Source organism: Silurus meridionalis, chromosome 4, assembly GCF_014805685.1.
Source record: "Silurus meridionalis isolate SWU-2019-XX chromosome 4, ASM1480568v1, whole genome shotgun sequence".
In the NCBI taxonomy this organism is placed as follows: Eukaryota; Metazoa; Chordata; class Actinopteri; order Siluriformes; family Siluridae; genus Silurus; species Silurus meridionalis.
Window position 1 is genome coordinate 10,607,923 of NC_060887.1, and position 16,372 is coordinate 10,624,294.

A 16,372-nucleotide genomic window follows, 5' to 3' on the forward strand; every position below is an offset into this window, starting at 1 on the left:
GTCCAAATCTGACATTTTTGGTTTCAACAAAAGACCTTATATAAGACGGAGAAGAGCAAAGAAGTCAATTTACCCCCATAGTCAACCATGCAGGTGGCAGCTAAATAAATTGTGGTTGTTTTGGAGCAGGAAAGGATGAAGATTTATTCCAGGTGAAAGGAACTAACATGGCTGCCACTTCAACACCATGCAATTCCATCTGGACTGCAGCTAATTGGGTCCGACTTCACCAGACAACAAGATAACGACCTGAAGCATACGCCCAAGCTCTGTAAGCATTATTTAGAGATCATTTCTGCTGGAGTGTTATCTATCATGGAACGGCCTGCCCAGTCTCTGCACCCCTATCCTGTTGAACTGCTCTGGGATGAGCTGGATCACAAGGTCAGAAAGAAATCTCCCACTAGTGAGGAAGAAATTAAGCACAAGAGGCATGGCAAAGTATTTCAGCTGAATGTTTGGAGAAACAAACTGTCCAGATGCCAGGAGTGTATTTACAAAAGAAATGAGTCATGTGGAGATGTTTATTCAACATTCTATGGAGGGAGACTTTAGTGTTAATGGTATGAAGATTTACTTTGACTAAACTAATATACACATTTACAGATGTTAAACACGGATTAAAAACATTTTTAAATACAGTTTAACATCTGTAGATGTATATATTAGTTTGGTCAAAGTAAATCTTCATCTTCACTGAATATATATAAATCTCCACATGGCTCATTTCTTTTGTAAATACAGTTAGGATAGGTAAGATGAGATCAGAGATAAGATTTATTAATCCCGAAGGAAATTCTTTTGCCAGAGACTGCTTCAGATTACAAGAAAAATTATTATAAATAAAATATTTATAATAATAACCAGAGATGGCAAAAGTACACACATCCTTCACTCCAGTTAAAGTAATGAAGTTTGGGCTCTGACATGTGCTCAAGTAAAAAGCCTGGATACATTTATTAGATTTTCAAATTTTCAATTTTGTATTATTGAATTAATATGACAAAATTAATAATTTTGTTATCTAATAAATGTATCCAGGCTGAACATCCACCATATAGAACACAGGCAGAGAAAAGATGATGATGATCAGGTGATCAGGAATGTCTCTGTTCTCAGTCATGTTTACTTTGCTGACTCCCTCTGTCTCATCCGCATTAGCCGTACTATGTTGTTGCCTTCTGTCTTACTTGTTGTTAGCTTTGTAGGCTAGCTTACATCTCTGGTGTGTGAGAGCCAGGAAATGATACACCAGTGGCAGGTTAAAAAAGACGTGCAATGACAAGAAATAGGTTGATCATGTCACCAAATAGATTAAAACTAATGTGATGAGCCTGTTTTGAAAATTGAAGAAGTAGAAAGTACAGATATTTGGGTAAAAACTCAAAAAGTGAAAGTAAAATGTTGTCAGGAAAATAAATTCTGAAGTAAAGAACTGATAGCAGAAAAATCAATTCAAGTACAGTAAGGAATGGGGGTGTAACAGTACACGTATTCGCACCAAAATTTATCGTTACAGGGCATCCGGTTCGGTACACATGTTAACTAAATGCAATCCTTTGTTACATGCGGAACATAGTTAAAATCAAAATTTTTCTCACTGTAAAGTACAAAGTATATAAAGTATAAAGAACGTATAAAGTTTGTTTAGTCTCCGCCATGCACTGACTGCATTTTTCCTTATTATTGTTATTATTAAACTTAAAAACCTACACAACAATTCCTTGAGTATCGGCGCAGTGACACCGTGGCTACTCACTCCGTGCCGAAAATAAGATTTGTTTTGCGTACATTAAAACGCTAAAAAATCAATACCGCTAGCGTTAGCCGCTAACCAGGAAGGGGGTTAATGCTAGCACTATGGAGTCAAGATTTAAGATTTTTTGTTTGTCACTAATATATATTTACATGCAAGATACATCTTGCAGTGAAATCAAAGGTTGACTAAATTAAGAATCTTAAATACATTGTGCTAGCGTTAGCCACTAGCCACTTCCTGGTGAAAATCCTGACAATTCCACATATCGAAGGGAAGGAATGAAGACATATGCTGAAATAAGTAGATCATATCTTCAGAAAATTAAATATAAAATGTAAAACACACACACACACTTGCATTTCTGGTATTTCCCAAATGGGGTCTACTAAATGTAAACTATTTAATTGAATGTTTTCTGTTTATTTAATTTTATATAATCAATTTGATTGTGCTTATTTAACTGATTACTCAAGTTAAACAATATAATAAAAAAGTGTATTGCATTAATTTGATTTATTCTATTTTTATAAAGAATAATAAAATATTATTTAATATATTATTTCACCAAGCAGGCATTTTATTTGAAATTAAAAAAGGTCTTTCCCCTAGCCATAAAAACTGAGGCACGTACCGGACCATGAATTTTTTGTACTGTTACACCCCTGGTAACAAAGAATTGGTATTTCCATACTTCCCATCTCTGTATATACAAGTGAAGTTTGTCAGGAGAAAGTTTATTTCATGATGCACCACATGTTTTTTTTTAATGGGGAAAGGTCTAGACTGAAGGCAGACCAGTTCAACACCCGAACTCTTCTACTGTGAAGTCATGCTGTTGTAATAGATACAGTATGCAGTTAGCAGAATTGCAAATCAATGAATTTAGTTTTTATTTACATTTTACACAGTGTCCCAACTTTCCTGGAATTAGGGTTGCATTTATAGGGCTTTGTCAGGGTTTTAATTCCTGACTTATGACCACAGGAATTCAATGGGAAATCAAGGTGTTTTTTTTCCAGTCCGAGATTCAGCATATGTCAAATCAACAGGAAATGGAGTAGCACTTGCTTCATACTAGTATTTGCTTTAGATCAGTCAACCTACACATTTCCTGTTTTCAATGCAGTTAATAAACGGTTCATTGCTCATCACAGTTAGCAAGCTAATCATGTTTTTTTTCCCCTTCAATCATAGCATGATCGCATAAGGCAACGCGGACTCCTGGTTGCGACGTCTTGGCCATGAAGTTTATCGATTCATTCCAACTTTTTGTTTTTCGTGCAGTTTTTGTTTTTTCTGGATTTGTACCTTGCTTTTCTCATGTTCCCGTACATTGGTTCCTCATGTTTACATCTTGCTCTTTTTACCAGACGGGGATCTCTCTACCATTAAGAGTGCCCTCAATGAATCGTACTTGTGTCTCTGCTCGACACATATCACAGCATCCTTTATTTGTGGCGTTTCGGTGCTGCACGAGGTGATAATGACTTACACGTGAAGTGCATTGTGTGTTGTTGACAACTAGAGTTGTTGACATTTTTCAGCACATGAAAAAGTGTTATGAGTGTAAACTGCTACATTAGCACTGATCACCTAATTAGCTTCAAATCTTTACTACATATATAAATATAAAATACAGCGTAATTTTCTTGTAAAAATGTGTGTGCATGTGTGTAAATGTATAGCTTGCATGTGTTTGCGTGTGTGTGTGTGTGTGTAAAAGAGAGGGTCCTTAGTGGCTGATGTGTGTGTGTGTGTGTGTGTGTGTGTGTGTGTGTGTGTGTGTGTGTGTGTGTGTTTGCATGATTGTACGACATAGATGTGTTTGTGTGTATAAGAGTCATTAGTGACTGATGTGCATTTGTGTACGTGTGTGTGTGTGTGTGTGTGTGTGTGTGTGTGTGTGTGTGTGTGTGTGTATGTGTGTGTGCATGAACGTATGGGTAAGATGTGTTTGAGTGTATACGAGTCATTAGTGACCATGCATTTGTATACGTGTGTGTGGTGTGTGTGTGTGTGTGTGTGTGTGTGTGTGTGTGTGTGTTTACTCACCGAGGTCATCAATTTTCATGTTAGGTCTTAGAGTGTAGTCTGGCTCTGTAGGCTGTGCTTCATCATCTGCATCAGCTGCTGGTAAGAGTAAAGAGCAAAAGGAAAAAAAATCAAAACTCTCTATCTTACACACAAACACACACACAGAATCTGATAGAGACCCTTCATCACCATAGATAATTGCTTTTGTAAATTATAGTACTTGTAAGTGCCCTGTGTGTGTGTGTGAGCGTGTAAGTGTGTGTGCAGTAAAGAGCAGAGCTCCAGGCAGCAGTGTGCTGATATGAACTCGTGTGTTAAGGCTTGACTGAGCAATCAGACCAGACTCGTCCTGACACGAGAATGCAGAGACACACTGAGCAGGAACAGGGGTTAAGATAACACAGCAGGACGGACACACACACACACACACACACACACACACACGGGAGAGACTTTTAATGCACATGACTCCTGACAGAAAGAGGGGGAGATGAAGAAAAGGAGACAAAGACACGGAGTGAGGGAGGGTGAAGGGTTAAAATAACACTCAGGTCTGACAAACAGTTTGTCCGAATACACGAACCTGAACCGCACAGGGAGAGGAGCGATAGAATAGAATGAGAGACAGAGAACGAGAGGATGTGAGAAATTGAGTAGCTGTAATCAGTGTGTAAAATGTGATCTGACAGATGGAAAAAAGGGTTCTTGCAAGAAGTATGCGGCAATCTAGTGAATGCACAATGCAAGCAACCGACACAAAGTAACTTACAATGGAAAGACAAAAGTATTAGGACACCTGACTTTTCTAGCCATATGTGTTATTCTCCAAACTGTTACAACAATGTTAGAGGGACACAATTGAATAGAATGTCCTTCGGATGCGGCAGCATGAAATTACTCCTTCGCTTGAACTAGGAGACACGAACCTGTTCCAGCATGACAATGCTCCTGTGCACAAATCCAGCTCCATGAAGATACATGGGTTTACATGGGTTTAGAGTGGAAGATCTTAAGTGGCCTCCTATAGAGCTCTTACCTCAACCCTAATGTACACCTTTGGGATGAACTGGAACGCTGACTGGACCCCAGGCCTCCTCACTTCACCTACATCACCTGACTTCCTGACTATGGCTGAACATGTTCTATTTTTTTTATACCTATTTTTAACTGCCACTTTATAATTATCTGAAATGTTTTCTCATATTTTATAATTATTTTGAAAATGTATGTTTATTGGGAATGTACAGGTGTGAAATATACATAAAGATTAAATGTATCAACACATTAACAATTTGTTGATACAAAATACACACACACACACAAATAATATATATGTAAGTAATGTAACTTATATATTCAGACATTCGTTCCACTAAAAGCTAACAGACTGATAAATATCCTGATTGCCGTAAGCCCACTTTGTATAAGGAATGTTGCACATGGGGGTATTTTTTTCCAGGCCATTGACCCCCTCATTCTTAAATTTGATAAAGTTGCAATACAATAAGACTGCGTACCTGAGCTTCCTGTTGATATGACACCATTTTTTTAATTCCCCCCATATGGGATCTGCTGCTGAAAACAAGTTCCTGCGCAGTCTGTTAAAAGAATTATTTCCAGATTTTTTCACGATCATCCCATACCTCATAATTAGTGATCATTTTGAAAGTCTGCTGAAATGGTCTCCTGTGAAACAGGTATTATTTTTTTGCTCGCTTTCTTGTCTGTCTGCTGTCTATCTGTCTTTGGGTAGATCACTTGAAAAGTGTCCACTCGCACTCATTTTCTCAATGACAGACAGGACAGGGTGGTGAAAGGTCTGAGAAAACATAGGAATAACTAGTTCATTTGATCTTGGTAAAAAAAAAAGAAAAAAAGAGACAAGCGATTGTGCTATTGCTCACAGACGGGTGGATGAATGGATTGACAGGAGAGTAGGTGGATTGATGGAAGAAAGTGTGTAGAAGTGATACCTGTCTCAGTGGCTAGATAAAGGTGAAAATAAATGCAGGGTGGAAAGATAGATAAAGGATCCAGAGCAACTAGAGGATGTGTGGGTGGATGGATGATGGATGGATATGCATTCGGTTGATACAAAGGATGAATGTGAAAAATGTGGATGAATGGATGGATGGATGGATGGATGGATGGATGGATGGATGGATGGATGATGGATGGATATGCATTCGGTTGATACAAAGGATGAATGTGAAAAATGTGGATGAATGGATGGATGGATGGATGGATGGATGGATGGAAAGGGTAGATAAATGAGCAGGTGAATGAATGGATATGAATAGGAAGACAGAGATCTGTGGTATAGAAGGAGAAAGGGGTAGATGGGTGAGTGGAAGAATGGATATGTGTATTTAGTGAAGAATGGCATGAATTATAATGTAATAGATAAATAAGTGAATGGATAGAAAGATGGAAAATTCGATGGGTGTTCGGGTGCATGGATAGGTGGACGGGGAAAAATGAAAGAAAAGGCTGACAAATGAGCAGATGGATGAATTGGAGGAAGAGTTTTTGGATGGGGAGTGGATGGATAGGAGGAGAAAGGGGTAGATGGATGGGTAAGAATAGATAGCATGGAGAAGAGTTAGATTGGTGGGTGGGTGCATAGATATGGATAAAAGGATAGATGGATAGAAGGATAAAGAAATAGATGGGTGGTGGGTAGGTAGATATGGAGATGAATGAAAGGCAAATGGCAAATAAATGGATGGATGGATGGATGGATGGATGATGTAGAAAGATGGATGGATAAATGAATGAATATGGTGGACATAGAAGAATGCAAGGAACTGCAGAAGGAGGAAGCAGTAGATGAATTGGTAAATTAGGCATAGAGATGAGTGAAAGGAATGGCAGATACATTAGTGGATGGGTGGATCAGAGGAAGAAAATGGATGGATGGATGGATGGATGGATGGATGGATGGATGGATGGATGGATGGATGGGTATAAAGAAAGAAGAGGTAGAAAGATGGAGGAAAAGGTAGATGGATAGGTAGGTAGACATAAAGACCAAAGAAAGAAATGGCAGATAAATTAGTGAATGGAGGTATCAGAGAAAGAAGACAGATGGATAGGTTGATGGATGAATGGATAAGTGTATACAAAGGAAGAGGTAGAAAGATGGGTGGATGAATAGGTGGACATAGATAAGAATGCAAGAAATCATAGATAAACAAACAGATGGATTAATAGATAGAAGGCGGTAGGTGAAGAAGAGGTAGGTGGATGGGTATATTAGGCATAAAGAAAAATGAAGTAAATGGAAGATAAATTAATGAATGGATGAATCAGAGTAAGAAGACATGGATGGATGGATGGATGGATGGATGGATGGATGGTATATGAGTGGATGGTATATGAGTGAAGTTTACAAGATAATCAATGAATGGATAAGAGCAAGGATTGGTGGAGGGATGAAAGTAAGAGTGTACAGATAAATGAAGAATGGTGATGAATGGATGGAGAATCGATCACAGATCAATGGTTAACAAAAAAATTAACAGATAGGAAAGCCAAAGAGGTAGAGCAGTACCTGTTGAGCAGCAGACGTACACTCTCAGTCTCAGGCAGCTGCGGCCATGGTGATGAGTGGGCGTTGCTGAAACAGATAAGGACCAATCAGTGAGTGGCATGCAGCACTTGTGATGGCGATGCACCCTCGCTCATAAAGCCTGGTAGAAAGGCATGAAGTCTATTGAAATCTGATACTGTCATCAAGCCCTCGGTTTGACGGAAAGCTAATGGTTATTTCACATATACATTTTCTCCTTTCATTCTCTTGGATCACATAACTGCATTGTTCATGCACGGATATCAGAGCAGAGATCTGTCCTTTAGTCATCTTCCTCTCGCTCAAGTCTTCATGCACTCCGTAACAAACCCTGAGCTCTTTCCCAATTCGACTGTCAGATGGATATGCTAATTTTTACAAATCGCTAGCTTATAACCTAGTGCCTAATTAGCAGTTTTTATGAGAGGCTTTGCTTCATAATGTCCACACTTTCAAATCGTTTAAACTATATTTATCTAAACATGATGGGATTTATTTTTTTCTTCAATGTACTTACTGATATTTCTCGTTTGTCCATATAGTGCATTTTTCAGTCATAATCGTATCCTCATTTGTGAACATTCTCTCAGAATCAAACGTTTCAGGTCACTGGGATAAAGCAAAAATTACCACCTTTACTAAGCAGTCTAATAGAATGGAGTCTATACTTTCTAGCATTCAGAATGTTTCTCTCCATAAATGGCTGATCTTCTAGTAAAGAACACTAATCCACCATCCCCATAATTCCACCATCCCCTTTCCTACATGATGAGTTTGTTAATAATGAGATCTATCAGGGATTTGTTGTTAATGATGCCCATTCGGGCTATTTTTGCCTCATCAATAGCCATCGGAGAGGTTTCGTGTGATTTCCCACACACTCTGCTCTTCGTCTGCTCTAAATATACTTTCCCCCTTTAAACCACCCAAGCTCTCACTGATGCAATATCCTCTTTTTATTTAGAAATGTTTGGCCATACCACTCACTCAGGTTTGACTCTTAAAAATTCATGAGCCCAAGATTAAGATTGAGGACTCTTTGAATGACCTCTGGAATGTTAATGTTTATCCGATTCACTCCTCTCCTGTATGTCCTTGGACGGTATAGCTGACTGTAAACACCTCTATACTGGTGTACAGATTCTGTCTAGAATAATACAAGACAAAATTATATATTTATATATATTATATATATTGGGCCTTTATACTGTAATATTTGTACTAGGCATTCAATAAGAATCTTTCTCCAATTAAAGGACATTTTTAAACAAATAGCAGTATTGAACGCTTGCTAAGGGTTCATAGTGTCCAGACTTCATTCTCTATTTCAGCAACCAAACTCACTAGTGGGCCTTCAGGGCTAAGAAGGCCTTCTCTACTGGCCTAAACTCTGACTAATCACTGACTTATGTTTTAATATAGTTCTGTCCATGAATATGTATTATATAATTATTCCCAATAGTCTATTCTCTTCCTTTCATAGCTTTTCTTTTAAATGTGCTGCTGCAAAGGAATGTCTGTATATGCCTGTATAAAGTTTCTATCCAATCAAATTTCAGCCGACACATTTCATGCTGCTGGAGTCAAAGTTATCTGTTTAATGGCCTTCAGAAATCATCACTATGTGGGCACTTGGTAGAGAAAAATCTTTGTTGCTTAAGTCTGTTGCATTACCCAATCAGTTTACATGTTTCTGACTCTAAGGCCATTTAGAAGGTGTCTAATCTGCATTTTCATGTCCTTTGAGTGCATGGTCAGAGAGTGCACTAGTAAGAGTTTGCAAACCACATCTGTAGCAACCTGCACAAGCTAAAAAAAAAAAACAGTTATTAAAGCTATCTGGACAATCTGGACATCGTGAGAAAAGCTCAGCCAAAACATTTCAAAACAACACACAATTTGCTTTACCAATTATGATGAATGGAAAAATGCAAATAAATGCATAGAAAACCTGGAGTAATTTTTATGAGGTTAGTATTGATGTTTCTGCTAGAGATGATGTATGTGGGCAATGCAGCTGTGGCTGCAGTCAAAGAAGGCTTGTTAAATTGTGTTAATTGGGTTTCTTGCTTTAGTAATAGCAATCATTCCCACTCTATGTGATTCATGGCTGTGATGCAGTGCTCTGTTATACTGTGCATCTATATACTTTTTATGGTTTCTATAGCTGTGTTGTCATAATAATGTATTAAGAGGTGGATTGATTCGGGTAGGACACCACTGAAGGCCTAAGTACGAAATGCATGGCCCGCCACTAGTAAGCGTTTTTTTTTTTCTTCCAAGAGGTTCATTTTGGGAATCAACAGTTTGTTCTATGGCAACTGTAGGCTACTATCGTAACCCCAGTTTTGATAAGTTTCTGATAAGATAAAAGGAGGTATCTCACTATGGGAATGACCCAGGTGTGACCGATTGCGGAAACACCAATGTCACCACATCTGCCAATCATGGTAGACCAATAGCTGCAGTGATCAGGGAGTCCTGCTTCCATGTATATAAACGTGTGGGATAGGCAAGGACGGCAATACTGTGAGATACCTCACTTCATGTTATCGGAGAACCAGGTTTATGATAGTAACCTAAAGTTCTCTTTCTAACACTCGTTCAGTATCCCACCATGGGATATAGCCATCTCCCTTATTGCCGATATGCTAATAAAGAAGACTACGATAAACCTGATCTGAACAAAAAAATCTCAGGCTCAGAAGTTAAGACAGATCAGCATTGCACGAAGAACTGGATTACCCATGCACTCAGTGAGCAGCCTTTTCACTAGCTCCCAAAACTAAATGGGCAAGCAAAGGTTCTGTAACGTCCAGTCTATAAAACCTTAAAACATGTGCGAGAAAGATCAGCTAGCCTTTACACAAATTTCCTGAATAGAAATGCCTTTGAATAGTGCCCAAGACATAGCCAAACCCCTGGTAGAGTGAGCTCGTAACCCCTCAGTGGGGAACCATTTTCGTGTTACTGTAACATGATCGCCTCCACAACCCAGTGCCAGAGTCGCTGCCACGAGACTGGCTTTCACAGGAAGCAATCGGCCCATAAAACAAAAAGCTGTTTACTTTTGTGCAGTACTCTGGTGCTTTGTACATACACCTGTAGAGCACGTACCAGATAAGAGCAGTGTAGTCTGGGCCTGAAAACGGTGGCAGATAGAAAGCTAGATCCCCGGATTGACCGGGCCCAGAGTTGTCGAATATTTTAAACAAGAACGCTAGGTTAGTCCTAAGAGATACTCTTTGACCCCCCAGAGTGAAAACATCAAACATGAGGAGTGAACTGATGTGCAACTGGTGTGCAGTTCACTCAATCTTTTTGCCGTAGTAAGAGCAAGGAACAGGGCAGGGGATTATAAATGGATGCTCTCTACAGGCTTAAATGGGGCTCTCAAGAGCACGTTTAGGACCATGGACAGATCCCAGGGCGGGACTAGCGGTCTCGATACTGGGTGCAGCTAACATGCTCCTCTCATAAATCCACTAACAAGTAAATGCTGGCCCACAGTACCCGATCACTGCCCTTATCCAGGAGGTCTTGCAAGTACCACAATATAAGTAAGGGACGACATTTATTTCTGCACACCACGCCTCGAATACTACTTATTTGAGACTGTATAATCAGCGTGTAGACACAGCTCTTATGCTCTGAATTGTCTCAATGACCTTAGGGGTAAACCAGCCACGTTTAATTTTGCCCTCTCACGGGCCAGGCCCAGAGAGACAATCTCTGTGGGGAGGGGTAGAATATTTCAACCCGTGCCTGGGAAAGAAGATCTCTATGTGCTGGTAGTGTCCATTGTTGGTTGTAAAACAGCTAAAAATCTTCACTACCCAAGTCTCCCTGGTCAATAAGGTGCTGTTAGAATCATCATATAGCAGTGTTCCTGAACCCTCCATAACATCTGCCTGATTAGGCTTAATGGGGGAACACGTTTAGTAACACGTCTGGCAATTCATGGGCTAGAGAATCAACACCCAATGGTGCACTGTTGCCTGCTAGGGAGAAGAACAGGGGACATCACGTGCCTTTATGCGATGTGAATAGATCTATGGAAGCTCGACCGAATCTCTGCCAGATCATCAGAACCACCTAGGGATAAAGTCTCCACTCCCAATATAGTGGGGTCCCTCTGGATAAAAGGTCCGCTCCCCTGTCCCCTGGCCTGGATGCAACAGAGAAATTTTTTTTGTGATAAGATGCATGTGAAATTGTGGTCTTTCTCCCTTGGAATAAACCGTGGGGGTGGAGGGAGGGACAGGGTTTTTTCTTCTATTCACTACAGGAGGGAGATGAGGGGCATTCTCAGGTGATGGGACAGATAAACTTTGAGTGCTCTCTCCAAACCCTCTTTGAAGCTGAACTGAAGGTAGACCACCTCTTCTTGATAATCTTGGGGTCAGCTGAATGGTGTTTAGTTGCTGCAGCTGCGTATAGGATGGTTTCGAGTTTGGTTTCATGAACCCAGGTTTTGTCTGCACAGCCGCACCTGCTAGATGTTGCGGTGGATCAGGATGGGAAGGCTGATATTCAGACTGGTCTTCTTTTCCTGAGGGTCTGAAATTCAGCCGGCTCTGATAATAAGGCAAAGCTGTTGGCTTTCTGGGAAGGCAAGCTTCTAATGCTTTTACTTTCCTCTTTTGCAGTGCGCACTGCTGCCTCATCACTGTAACAGTAGCCCTGAACAGAGCTTTTGTATCGTTTATGTATTTTTGGAAAGTTTGGACAAGCCCAGCCACAGCAATCTCTCAACCTTCACCGCTAAGCCCATGCTGCGTTCGCAGCTTTAAAAGGCTCTGCGGGATGAACACAGATTTAAGTCTGTGGTATCGCATATCTCCTCCCAGAACACTGGGTTGGGAAAACCAGAGTCCAGTTGACGACCCATTTCCTATAAAAGTTTGGCTAGATAGGCAGTGAGGAGAGACGTCACGTTCAAAGCACATACTGCCAGAGCAAAAGATCTGTAAACTTCTGAAAAACAGATGCGGTAAAGCATTCTGTCTTCCTGGAAAGTGAGGAAAGTGGAAGGTGAGGAAAAGTAAGGCTTTAGGAAAGTCTGACCATGGAGGATCTGCCATTCATAAATTCTCCATTTCCTGTATGTCCAGCCTAAAGAAGCCCTTAATGGGAACTCTATGTAAGAAGGGTTTATCACAAAACCTCCTCATCTTACTCACGAAGGTGAGGACAGCTAGAATGAATTGTCTAGCTGGTGGAAGAAGACTTTTTCCGTCATAGAGGTCTCTATCAGCATCTTTTCCTGCTGATTGGTGAGGCCAGACGATGGACAACTTTAGCAGGTCCACGTCCCCCTGTACAGGGGAGGGTAAGCTCTCATCCTGTGCAATTAGCAGATGGGACTGATTTGGGGGAAGAATGGCATCTTCGTAGTTGTCCTGCTCGTCATCGATGAGTTTTCGAGTTTTCATATTGGTCTTTTAACAATGGACACTGTCTCAAAGCAGCTTTGCAGATATGGAATGGAAGAAACCTCAAAAAAGGAACCCATCCTCATCTGAGCAGCAGTAATTGATCCAAATGAAGAGACCACCCAAACAAATCAATGTTTTTTTTTTTTTATGAATCTTTCAGATTCAAGATTTGTTCATGAACTAATTTATATTTCTTATTCATGTAAATCTTACCCATCTGGCCTCTTTGGCAGCTGTAAGAAACCCTGTGATTGGTTGGGGCTAAAAAGAACATTACTACTACAAAACTATTTGGATCCTGTCAAGAACATTCAGATATGTTTTGGATCTTATTCTTACTAGACCTCTGAAATCTGCTTTTCCCCAATTACAGACCTTTTATTAGCAAGCGCAAGTGTTTGTTTTTGTTTTTCAATTTCGGACTTTGTTTGAATTTCTAAAATTTTGGCTGCTTTTTTTCCCCCTCTCCAAACATCTGACCATATGGAACCGCAGTATGGGGTTCGACAGATATTAGAGATAATTGGTTAAATGAACTGGGGCCCCTGTTAATTAGTTCCTCCTTGTTTATTTGCTTAAATACATTAAATGCAAAGTCGGCGATTTGAAGATGCAAATGTGATGGCAAGGTGAATATTGAGTGATGGTTAACTACCTGCTTTGATTTGATTATCTGCGCATATGATGAAAATGACTGTGTGGAGTTTTTTAATTTTTACAGATTTCTCAGTTAAAACACAATAAACTTCAGCTTGAAATAAACTACACAGTGCAAAAACTAAACAATATCCTTCAAATAAGGATTCTTTAAAAATGGGCAAAATCCACAAAACAATGTTAATAATTTTTTAACATTTACCTAAAAAAAAAACCCCACAAATATCTTCCAAATAGAATTAAAAAAGTTCAAGGTTTGAGTAAAATATGTATTAAATTCAATACACTATATGGATTCAAATATCAAGACACCTGCCCTTTCCAGCCCAAACTGTTACCCCAAAACTGTGCACAAAGTGAGCTTCATGAACATGTGCATTACATGGGTTGGAGTGGAAGATCTTGAGTGACCCTGACCTCAACCCTATTGAACACCTTTGGGATGAATTGGAATGCTGACTACAGCCCAGGCCTCCTCACCTATATCAGTGCCTAACTTTACTGAAATCCTTAGGGCTGAATGATCACAATTCTCCACAAACACACTCCAAAACTTAATGGAGAGTGGAGGTTATTTTAACAGCAAATGGGGACTAAATGTGGAACGGTATGTTTAAAAGAATCTTATGGTCAGGTGTCCACAAACTTTTTTCCATATAGTGTATGGTAAACATACATGCAATATTGTTACTTGGTTGAACAATTTTGCGTGTCTATCGCGCATATGTTTTTTAAGTATAACCTCTGGATAGACCTTAAAGCTCAGGAAATGTGTCAAAAGTCAATGTGCACACTTTTAGTATCTCCATTACATTGCACGCAATGCAAAAATGCAATCCATAGGTCATCCTTTTGCATCTAATCTGCTGTCAATCCCCAAAAAAACGTTTATATAGGACGTACTTGAAGGATGGGATGTGGTGTGCCGTGCTGTTACTCACAGATGTAGTAATACTCGTGGCCTACGTGGAATTCATAGCCGAGCGAGAAGGCGCTGTAGCGCTGAAACTTCTCCGAGAACTTGATGGGCGCGTGCGGCGCGTGCGGTCGGTTGCACTCCCAGCGCTTGAAGCCGAGCTGAGGGTCGCACGTGCGGTAGCCACGGTAACTCACCATGTAGAGCACGTACTGCTCGGCAACGCCCCGCTGGCTCACGTTGTAGTGAGGACAGTAGATGTCCAGGTAATCATTCACATTCACCTTCAGCGTGTAGCCCTCCCTCCGCAGGCTATATATAGAGAGAGAGAGAGAGAGAGAGAGAGAGAATAGAGACAGGTTAATTATCATGGTTCTGTTCAGCGCAGGTCATTTTGACGCGCAGGCCAGCAAGGTGAAATCGAAGTGTTTTCGGAATAAACGGGGTCTTTCTCAATATTACAACCATTTCAAGCCGCTTTCACATTTCGGACATTTAGACTCCTACTGGCACACATCCCCATTCATAATAATTCAATTAATACATCAGATGCACTATATTTACAACGATTTTGAACATCCCATTCCACATTTAGTCCTCATATGCGGTTATTGTAACCATCCATTCTTCTGGGAAATAGATTTTGGAGTGTGCTTGTGAAGGTATTTGATTATACAGCCACAAGGGTGTTAGTAAAGTCAGGTACTGACGTAGGTGAGGTGAGGAGGTGAGGAGGTGAGGTCAGCGCTCTAATTCATCCCAAAGGTATTTAATAGGGTTGAGGTCAGACCATGTAAACCATGTCTTAATGGAGCTAGAGTTGTGCACATGGACACCGTCATTCTGGAACAGGTTCGAGTTTCCTAGTTGAAGTGAAGAAAAAACGTAATGCTACCACATCCTATACAATTGTGTTGCCTCCAACGTTGTGGTCAGAGTTTGTAGAAAACAGCTGGAAATGTCAGGTGTCCAAATACTTTTGTGCATATAGTGGATATTTCGAGATTTCAAGAAAATGGATTTTGCCGGAAAATGATTGCAGCTGAAACACACACACACATGCATATACACACACTGTCTACTGTTCGCTTGGCTCTTCTCGGAATGATCAGCTGACTCAGAAGAAAGCGTCTCGCTGCCAAATAAACACCTACGTCTTCCACCTGCCAAATTCTGCTCAGCATTGGCAATTCAGAAGCGGCCATTAAAAAAGCATCTGAATTATTGATACGCACTAATGCAATTAAGAATCGTCACGTGTTAGCGATCAACGCCGCGAAAACATCGCCGCGATCGATCCCCGCTCTATAAAGAAACAACATAAATCACGGCGCGAAACACATTACAGCCGAAAGGGCGTAATGATTCATTAAGCCGAATCGCTGAATCAATCATCATTTCTTGCAGTCGGACGAGATCGATCCTCTAATCGCAAAATCACTTCGAATCACACTAGCGAACGTGCCGATTCTATCACGCGAAGGACCTCTGTGCATAAACAAGGCTTATTGTGGGTTTTTTTTTTTTTTATATAACAAATGTACTGGGGACAACATGTTTACTTCAACTAGACAAGCTGGATGAGCAATCTGTCCTAATCCAGCATGTACACCAACACGCAAACTCAGGGACGCCTAAACACCCTCCGTTTCAAATGCCAAGTGGTAAATTGAGAACTCGCTCTTGCTTGTCTAATGCTCTGCTTTGTTCGAATAAGCATTGCCTAATTTCAGCGACGGCTCATTGCTTTCAACAAACTTTATTCGTTTGCACTGACCATCAACAAACGAATGTATTTGAGAAAAACAAAAAAAAAGAGAATTCATAAATCTCTGCATTTGACACTACTTACTATAACTCATTTTGCAGCTACTGTATAATAATCTCCACTCTTCTGGGAAGACGTTCTGCTAGATTTTTCCGAGTGTGCTCGTGGAGGTTCGTGAGCGTTCGTATAAACCGCATAAGGGTGGAGAAATCAGGTGTCCCGTTACTTT

At 40.3% G+C, this 16,372-nt stretch overlaps 1 protein-coding gene across 2 annotated transcripts in view; it reads right to left on the reverse strand.

The window, feature by feature from the left end:
- The window catches only part of efna3b (ephrin-A3b), a 102,444-nt gene that overhangs the window by 17,978 nt on the left and 68,094 nt on the right, over nt 1-16,372 (reverse strand). The window contains exons 2-4 of one of the 2 annotated variants that reach the window (XM_046846925.1): nt 14,401-14,687; nt 7,347-7,412; nt 3,812-3,886 (exon numbers count right to left, since the gene is read on the reverse strand). In XM_046846925.1, coding sequence (XP_046702881.1) covers nt 3,812-3,886; nt 7,347-7,412; nt 14,401-14,687 — 428 coding nt within the window. Of the gene's footprint in view, nt 1-3,811; nt 3,890-7,346; nt 7,413-14,400; nt 14,688-16,372 lie in introns of both variants that reach the window. The other variant, XM_046846924.1, reaches the window with a different exon arrangement.